This window comes from Mytilus galloprovincialis, chromosome 5, assembly GCF_965363235.1.
Source record: "Mytilus galloprovincialis chromosome 5, xbMytGall1.hap1.1, whole genome shotgun sequence".
Taxonomy (NCBI): Eukaryota; Metazoa; Mollusca; class Bivalvia; order Mytilida; family Mytilidae; genus Mytilus; species Mytilus galloprovincialis.
Genome location: NC_134842.1, coordinates 20,629,567 through 20,639,703, shown reverse-complemented (window position 1 = coordinate 20,639,703; position 10,137 = coordinate 20,629,567). Strand labels below are relative to the sequence as shown.

Below are 10,137 nucleotides of genomic sequence, written 5' to 3'. Positions count from 1 at the left end.
TCTGAGTATAGCATATTTATAAACCACATTCAACGGTTGGTACTGTTCAATATTTTGTTTCTATTATTGTCAGACATCTAGTAACTGTTCGTATATTAAGATTGAGACTCTTTGTTGAAAAGTTGTTCGTTATTAGTTTTGATCGTTGTTTGGAAGCTATTTGGGACTCTCACACATGTTTAACATATTTGGGAGCCTTTACCGTTAGTCCTGAAGCATATCATATGGAAAATATATTAAAAAGAATTTCATCAGTGACCATTGAAGTAAGAATTTTCTTTGAATAAAACTAATTATAACAATTAACACGGCTCTTTTCTGAATATTCATATCTATAATTTTTTAATTCTGTTATTTATAACAGTTTTTAACGAGCTTAATATTTAGAAACATTCCTCTTCTATAGCAAAAAAAAAACTATCGAATGGATGCAGTGATCAATTTTTCAGTGTCAACTAGATTTATTCCAAAGGAAACAAGATCCAGCCCGAAAACGTATCATATTTGTTGCCATCCAGTTTTCCATCTCCAGTGTTTCCCGTTCTAACCAATACATGGTCACTTTGGTTCACCTGTATTTGGAAAAATTTAGTAAATTGATAGTTCAATAACTTTTCAATCTTTTTAAAGACTGTTTTTTTCTCCTTTTTTCAAATAAAAGAAAGCATTTATAGACATAATCAGATGTAAAACTAAAACAAAATCATTGTTTAATAGTATTGCATTGCTGTTTCCGTAATCATCAATTTTTTACTCTGTCTGGTGATTAGCCATACGAGAAACCTACTAAGGGCCTTAAATGCCGACCGGCATGAAGAGGATAGGTGAGGTGAGGTGAGATTGCATTGCTGTTTAATTTTGATATGGTGTTTCTGAGGACAAAATGGAGATAAGCATTTGCTTTTGCGACTTTTTGATAAATGTTTTCCTGCAGGTCAGGAACTAAGAAATTATTTATGTTTGCATTAAAGAAGATAATTAAATCATGTTGTATTATTCCCATAAACATACCAGTGCCTTAACTACGGTTTTCCGTATCATATATGACACCATAGGACTTCTCTTATGATCCCGCGAACAATGTAATGCAATAAAAGTTGTTAAATGTCAATAAAGATAATAATATTTTATAACAAGCAGTGATTAAACGTTTCTATTTATACCTTAAGAACAACAGTTTGTGTACCACTACCGTAGTCACCACTGGCCCCTGCGTCCACTAAGGTGTAGGCATAAGGAGTGCCATTAACAATCAATTCTGTAGTTTCCCAGTTTCCATTCCCTACTGATGCTGTCCAAGTAAACACATAAATACCAGTCATGGGAACAGTAAATACACCATCACCAACATTATACGAGGAAGTGGTATCCAGTATAACCTGTAAAACGTTCGTAAGATTATATGTAAAACACGTAACGTTGAGATAATTATATGTATATGTTCGGATCAGTAATGGATATAATATAAAATTAATTTCTCAATGTTTTTTTAAATTGTTTTTGAGTTTTATTTGTGGGAGGGGAGGGGTCTTCGAATCAGTCTGGTTAATCATTTCATCGCTTAGTTAAAAACAAATTATGAAAGACTATATTTAAAAGCAGCAATGAATATGAGTTATATATAAATCAGTACTTTTCCATGAAATGATATAATTTAAAGAAGACTTTTATTTATATAGATTTTCTTTATAATTATACAAACTAATTATAAGGTCCCATAATCATTAGGTATGATTGTATGTCTTTTATGAAGTGTACTTCGAGTGTACATTTATCTACTGAATAATCACGTAGTGCACATTTTTGTTAAGATGCCAGCTCAATCCTACTTCCAGTGTGGGATGTGTTTCCTGTGTTGAATACAATTAGTGGCTTCGGGATGTTTTTGGATCAACAAATGGAAGTTTTAATGACCTTGACTGGCTATACAGCCCTTGCTCTTTGGTCTCATAAACCATTTCAATCGACCGTTTGTGATGATGTCTATGTTCGTAATACATTAATTCATATAGATAACTGATGGTTGACAAGACGCGGTTTCGATCCAATGATAGTGAAAGACGTATGACACACATTATATGCTATGATCCGTTAGTAGGAAAGATATTTATGGATAAATAAAGGCCACAGTAGTATACCACTGTTGGAAATCCATAAATCGATTGAGAAAAAAAACAAGTCCGGGTTACAAACTGAAAGTAAGTGAAACACATCAAATCATGCAAATATAAGAGGAGAACTACGACATAACAGAAACACAACATTAAAATGTATCACACAGAAACGAACTATTTTATAACAATGGCTATTTTCCTGACGACTTGGTAGAGGACATTTTAAGGAAAAAAATGGTGGATTGAACCTGAATTTGAGGCATGCCAAACCTTCCGTTACCTTCACGATGTAAGATCGAAAAAAAAACACCAAAAAACATCTTATTATTTTCACTAAAGTTAGATAAAATATCGTATCTGATTTGATGCATGAAAATGCACTGACCTTTAACAAGGGGTTTCTTGCTTCTTTACACAAGAGAAAATCAACAGTTTTTATTCTATGGATGTAATTAAAACAATTTCAATTGGTTCACACATTTACGTTAATAGTTTTGAACTAATAAGGATAAAAAATATGGACCTGGTTAATATTGACTTACTTTGTCAAATATCACAGCTGCGTGATGGCCTAGTCCAGTTAAATGCTTTGTTAGTTGAGTTGAAAATGCAACTTCAGTTGGGGAATACTGTCTCTTCTGAGGTGACACATGTTCTGTGAAAAATTTAAATAAATTGCTCAAACAAACAAAATTGACAAAATGCAATAAAAAAAAGAGATTAGAATAGTATTTAAACACCAACAAAAATACAAATAATTGGTTAAACAGTTAAACACGATATTGAATTCCATTAACAAGCTATTTCTTCAGAAGAAAATAATGTTTGCATATGTTTACCGGATTTGGAAGCTGTCAATATTACACGAACCATGTCCATCTTGTTATACAATACATTGTTCACTGTTCAAGTTTTACAACTTTGTTCAAAATAAGAGTTTTGGAAATTCAAAATTTTATATAATAAAAAATTCAACATAAACAGCTAAGATTCACATGACTTCATCACCTACTCCCCGAAAGCTTTAAATTGTAGCATTTATATCTACGTTCTATAATTTATTATCGATCACGAACGGTGTGTACCACCAGTCTTAAATATCAGGAGTAAAGTAACAGTTTCATAATGTTTACACAAACCTTTTGTGGATGTACAATGGCTGATTTCTACTTTCATTCTACTTATATCAGCCTGAAGTTCTTTGATTACTGACTGTTGTTTGTCGAGTTGTATTTGTTGTTCAGCATTTACTCTGTTTTGATGAAGAATGATCTTTTCCAGTCTCTCCACACGTTTATCCATTTGTTGGCCATTTTCCAGAGACAGTACTAGAACGTTTTGCAAAAATAATATGGTTGTGAAGTAAAGCGACTTCATTATTGTCATCATTTCACAATACCATTCACGTTTACGGTTCAATCATAAATAGACTTATCTTGAATTAGATAATTTAAGTTATTATCAATACCGATAAGGTTAAGTGATATTGTAAAGACACACGTTTCATCTGATCTTAAGAAAATAGTTAAACCGGGTTGCCGCTGTCCTTTTATCACATAATAAGGTCAGCTTAAATAAGTCATTAATAAACGTACAGGTTTTCGCTTTTTTTCTTCATTTGAACGTTTTTTATTTGTAGAATTCAGATTTTTTTGTATTGAAGTTTTTGTTTCACATTGTTGTGTGCCCAATGGTGACTTCTAAAAGCTTACAATATGCTTTCTTGTAACCTTTTATTGTAGAGTCGATGCATCATTTTGTGTTTAAAAATGCATTCGCCATTATAAAGTACAAATGTAACGGGTAACAGGCTCAAATGTATACATTAAGAAATGAAAAGCCTAATATGCAGTTAATCTAAATAAAAAAAAATTAAAAAAACGACCAATACTTTTTTCACCATATTCTAAAACTATTATGCGTCAAATCATTCCCCAAATGCTAATTAATCAAAATGAAGTTGATAAAATGTCTGATGCTATATTTGAACTAAAAATCAAAGACTTTTCCCTTTTGATTAAAACTAGCACCAACTGTTTTAATACATATGTCTCCCAATTATCCATAGTATCTATAAAAGCTACTCTTTCCCATTTGAGATTTTAGACGTTTTATTATATGAAAAGCGGGACATGATTCCTACGGATTGAAAAAGTAAGATTAAATACATAACATAGTTTTGGCTCGACATCAAAACGCAACGTGCGCGGGTGATACTAATGACGTAAGAAATCAATATCATAAGTATCAAATTTCAATTTAATGATATGGAAACAAAATCCAGCCGGAAAATGTATCATATGTGTTGCCGTCTACGACTCCGTCTCCAATGGTACCCATTCTTATCAATACATGGTCACCTTGGTATACCTATGATAAAAAAGAGCATGCGATTAATATGAGAATTACTTAAACATATATTTATATGTAGAAGTTGGAAATTAAAAAGTCTGATTCCGGTCCCCCTGATGGAAGTTACGAATCAGATCTTCTCTTACATCGTTAGGTTGATTGTCTAGGCACTTTTTTTTATATATATATTGTATTAATATGTGTGCGCATGATAAATTCTAAACTAAAAATAAAAGAAAACAATTTATAATAGGGAATAAGTATAAAATAAAATTATGAAAAGTATTCGTTGATCAAATTTGCATTTAATTTTCGCCATTTTTGGGTTTTTACATGTATTCAAATTTAAAATAATTATAATATATAATCGTTTAAATTAACTTTATGTTAGGCGAAAACTTGTAGTTATTTCTTGCCTCCGAACCAATCCTTAATATTCAGGCATGACATTACACAATGTATGGACGTTTCTGGAAAGCGCATTGATTCAACGTGAAGATATTTTGTATTCTATATATAAAGGAAATACAAATGACACCAAAGAAATATTATCTAGAGTGGAGACATGTTATATATCACTAGGTAAAATGGCGGAATCTTTGATCAATAATCTGTGAAATGTTGGGTTATGTCTATGTGACAGCATCAAACATGTTCACCATTTTTCATGTCCACACAATCGGGAATGTCTCAAAGAGACGACAACGCACCTCAGACCAGAAAACAGCCGAAGGCCCCGTATAGGTCTTCAGCACAACGATAACTAGTATATCTCAAATACTAAAACAGCAATAGCAAAACTGACAATGGGGAAAATGATCAATAGATCAAGCATTGTCTGAAATATTTTTTTGAACCAAATTTAAACTAAATGTTCCTTTAATGGACTTATTTTAGCAAATGTAACAGTGGTTAGTTTATTATAAGGAATACTATTACAAAGAGAAAAGTGAATAATGAATATTTCCGTAACAATATGACCATTATATGTAGGATCTATAAAGAAGTCAACATAACCGATATCGTCAATTTACATATTAGAGAAGTTAATGCTCTAGCTTGACGATTTATATATATATATTTTTTTTTTTTTTTTTTAAACGATTAATATTTTATTGCAGAACGTTATCGAAGGTACTAGGATTATAATTTAGTACGCCAGACGCGTGTTAAGTCTACATAATACTCATCAGTAATGCTCATAAAAAATAGTTATAACGCCAAACAAGTACAAAGTTGGAGAGCATTGAGGATCCAAAATTCCAAAAAGTTGTGCCAAAAAGGGCTATGGTTATGTATTCCTGGGATAAGAAAATCCTTAGTTTTTTAAAAAATTTAAATTTTTGAAACAGAAAATTTATAAAAATGACCACATACTTGATATTGATGTCAACACCGAAGTGCTTCTTTAGATAGAGAGAAACTTTAAATCAAATATATGTTAACCACAATAAAATAACCGGTGCAATGACAAGGCAAACACACAGACATAAACATATATAAGCAATAAACAAATAGTGTATATATATAGTTATATGTAGTATATTTGATTTTCAATGATCTGATTACCTTAATGACAACAGTTTGTGTGCCACTGCCATAATCCTTTTTACCGGTGTCTACTTTAGAATAAGCATATGGAGTGCCATTAACAATCAATTCTGTAGTTTCCCAGTCTGTATCTCCTACTGACACTGTCCACGTAAATACATAAATACCAGTCATTGGAACAACAAATACACCATCGCCAGTATTGTACGAGGAAGTGGTATCCAGTATAACCTATAGAAATGTGTTCGAAAAGAATATTAAAAGTAATAATTGTATATAAGGATAAGTAGGACAGTTACAAATCAAAGAATTTAAAAAGTTCTATTTTTCATTAGATTTGTTTGGTATCATTTAGTGACTAAGATGTGCAAGAAATATTCTAGATACATTGTATTTGTATAAATATGAATTTTAAAAAGTTTACTTGCGGCACAGATTCTTTACCTGCATTTGGATTCAATTAAGATATCGTAAAAAAGCAGAGTTAATCAACGATTTCAAATTACACATCGCCCGAATTTTTTAAACATTTTTGTGACAAATAGACTGTGTGTGATCACTCAGCGCCATGATAAATGAAAAAGACTATTAAATCAACAAAAAATGCTGCCTTACGTGAGCAGGTTGTAACACCTTGTAAAAATGCATTTCAACACTAATTTATTGTAATTGATCCTTATAACGAATGCAATTCAACAAGAATGACAAAAATCCTAACCCACGAGAACAAACCAAATTTTCAAATGGTCCAATTAATAGAACGCCAAAAATCTACAAACTGATCATAGTCTGAAAAGACCACATTTTGTGCTCAACCAGTAAGGTCGAGCACAGGTCGTACTTGACAAGACTCGACATAACCTCGACAGAACTTACCTGTACTCGACATGGTCTCGACCTTGCTCACTAAGTCTTATTTAGTACATTATTATCTTCATAATGATATTTGTATTTTGTTCTCCTACATTGGCTAGAGGTATAGGGGGATTGAGATCTCACAAAACATGTTTAACTCTGCCGCATTCTGCATCTCTGGCCTTTGTTAGTCTTGTATATTTTAAAATTTCGGTTCATTTATATGTTTTAAAGTTTAGTCTGACGTTCATGTTCACAAAACTAGTACACAATTTTATTTAGGGGCCAGCTGAAGACCACCTTCGGTTGCGGGATTTTCTCGCTGCGTTGTCTCAACTGATCTGAATTAACACATCTAACGCAATTGTGTATTGATCTTTTTAAAATTCCAGGTCATTAGATAGTTTGGGTCAGCGCTGTCAAATTAAAGAATTTGATTAAAAAAATTAAAATTTTAATAATTTATTAAGATGAATAAAAGAACCACTGCGTACGGCAAAACAAAACCTGCGAATGTGTATTTCAATATAAAGTTTTTTATTTTATTTCATAAAATGTATCTCACAAATCCGTTAACACTTAAAGTCATATGAAACGAGTGACTGGTGAGAAATAATTTTTATCCAATTCTTGAATCAATGCATGCATATATCATAAACGTAGTCTGATGTGCACGATTTTATCATGTTATACGCAAACACATCGTATAATCGTCAATTTTTTTCTCTCTCTGTCTGTTATGATTTGAAAATATGGCAGTTCATTAATTGTCGTGTTTTGAAGCCGAAGTTTATCGATTGCAACCTTATAGAAAACAACCAACAAAGAAGCGTGGATATTGAGCATGTGTACAATCAGATGATAGTTTATTTCAGTGACAGATCCATGCGTATTGCAATCACCGAATTTTTACGAGCGGGTCAAGCTAAGGTCACTTGCATGCGGACAATATGTCGGGGAATTATTTAGTACATTATTATCTTCATAATGAAGCAAGCAATTAAAAAAGTAACCTTCTTCTAAATGTGGACAAATCAAAGAATTTTCTTCATAAAAAAGTATATGTTCAAAAGTTTAATAATGAAAACTATACATTTTAATTTAAAAAACATATGCATATTTTTTTTAATTTAAGGTTTCATATGACTTTAAACCAACATTTAAAATTACCAATACCTGTTGAACATAAGACATTGATACAAGAAACTTAATCAAGGTAATCTTCATAACTCAAATAATAAACAGCATTCCTTTGCTGTTTGTCGTAAACCTTTCATTTGGTATATATGTTCTTCTTATTTGGTATATATGTTCATTTTTCATTCTTTATTTTTATATGAATAAGGCCGTTAGTTTTCTTGTTTGAATAGTTTTACATTGTCATATCGGGCCCTTTTATAGCTGACTATGGGGTATGAGCTTTGCTGAAGGCTGTACGATGACCTATAGTTGTTAATGTCTGTATCATTTTGGTCACTTTGGGACAGTTGTTTCATTGGCAACTGTCCACATCTCCTTTTTTATAATTATTAATTATACATATACGCGCTTTTGCAGTGGTATTTAACACTTTTTCAATGATCGTTATATCACAATAACTTAACGGCAGTGAAAAACTTGAGCATTGATTTCTTCGAGCAGATCAAGTATTTCCGTACTAACCTTCAACTCGAACACACAAGATAAAATTATATGAATTGGTGTCTAGTGAATGTTAATGCGCTGCACGATAACCTTTACTGATATGATATTCGACATAAGATAATTTGCTATTTATAAATTGAAAGAGTAAGCTAATGTATGTAAACTTTTTTTTTATATTATCTTTCAGATCCATGGTGTATACCTTATGAAAACGTCTCAACTGTGCAAATATATTGATTTACCTTGTTGAATATAACTGCTGCATGTCTGCCTAGTCCGGTTTTGCGGTATGTTAGTTGCGTTGAAAAGGCAACTGCATTTGGAGAATACTGTCTCTTTTGAGCTGGAACATGTCATATGAAAACAAACTAAAATTTAGCTTTCACATAAACAATTTTTTTTTATATTATTCGCATGCAATTGGGTATTTCAACTAAACTGTATAAATCGAAAAATTATACAGGAAAAATGTATGAAATGATAACATGTAATATTAATGTATAAAAAAAGCAATAAACAATTTAAAAAAAACCAACGGTATAAACAACAATAATAAACAAGAGGAAAAGGTAAAAAAAGACCAAATATATAAATATAAAAACCAAATGTAAACTATTATAAAGGACAGATGAGTTTAAATGATTCTGTTTTCCTGTTAGGAGGACCGTCTTATAATATTATTGGTATCTCATTCCAGATCATATTTTACAATTTACCGTATTAGTATAAAAAATATTCTTGATATGAGTATACATTTATGGAATTTCAAATTCTATCTAAAGAAGATTTGGGTGTCTTTTTCTGTGCATCACTTCGTAACGAATAATGAAAGAGGGCATGTTGCAAACACACTTTTATGTTTAAAAATATTTTACTCATTATCATAAGATTTGAGATTAAAAAATTAAAATACCCCAAGACCCATGACCCCTTATTTGTGTTTGACATTTCGGAAGTATAAATTTTATGAAAATGTTAATGAGTTTTTAAAACCAAGACAAAATTCTGTCGTCGAGAATTAAGACACCACAGCTACCTTAAAAAAAGAACTCTTGGTACTACCAAAACATAGTTCAACACATTCCAAACAGCAGTATTTTAAGTAAAATAATAAAGTAATCACACATTTCTAAAATATCGCACTACTCGACATTTAGTAATTATAGTTCCTACTTTATAATTTAATTCAAACCTGGCGATGATCTACATTCGGTAATTTCCACATTCAGTCTACTAATATCAGTTTGAAGTTCCTTGATAACAGACTGTTGTCTGTCGAGTAGTATCTCCAGTCTCTGCAGACGTGTTTCTGTGTGTTTGGAATCTTCCTGCGACAGTACTCGACTTGTTGGCAAAAGCAATATAATCAAAAAGTAAATCGGAGGCATGTTTGTATTCATTTTACATAACCATTCACGTATGGCTCCAATCGAAATAGTCTTATCTTAAGTGAGACAATCATGTGAGGTTGTTTTATTGTCAAAATGTGAAGGTGGTCTGATTTGCCGACGCTACATTGCCATATCAATCGTAATGTGCTAAATATTTGCAAAACTAGCCTTTATCCTCTTCACAAGCTTATTTGTCTTCCTAGACAATCTTAAGTAATTTTAAAAGATTT

At 31.5% G+C, this 10,137-nt stretch overlaps 1 protein-coding gene and 1 long non-coding RNA gene across 2 annotated transcripts; both read right to left on the bottom strand.

Moving 5' to 3' along the window:
• Positions 1-314: 314 nt before the first annotated feature.
• LOC143075368 (complement C1q tumor necrosis factor-related protein 3-like) lies at positions 315-3,540 on the bottom strand. The gene is made up of 4 exons (XM_076250760.1): positions 3,254-3,540; positions 2,657-2,769; positions 1,164-1,379; positions 315-572 (listed from the first exon to the last, which is right to left on the bottom strand). The coding sequence occupies exons 1-4, from the start codon at positions 3,501-3,503 to the stop codon at positions 462-464; spliced, it is 690 nt and encodes a 229-aa protein (XP_076106875.1). The 5' UTR covers positions 3,504-3,540; the 3' UTR covers positions 315-461.
• An 815-nt stretch (positions 3,541-4,355) lies between these two features.
• Positions 4,356-9,953, bottom strand: LOC143075367 (uncharacterized). Its single transcript, XR_012978295.1, has 4 exons — positions 9,709-9,953; positions 8,759-8,859; positions 6,036-6,248; positions 4,356-4,484 (listed from the first exon to the last, which is right to left on the bottom strand). It is a non-coding gene; the product is annotated as an uncharacterized LOC143075367 (long non-coding RNA).
• Positions 9,954-10,137: the final 184 nt, after the last annotated feature.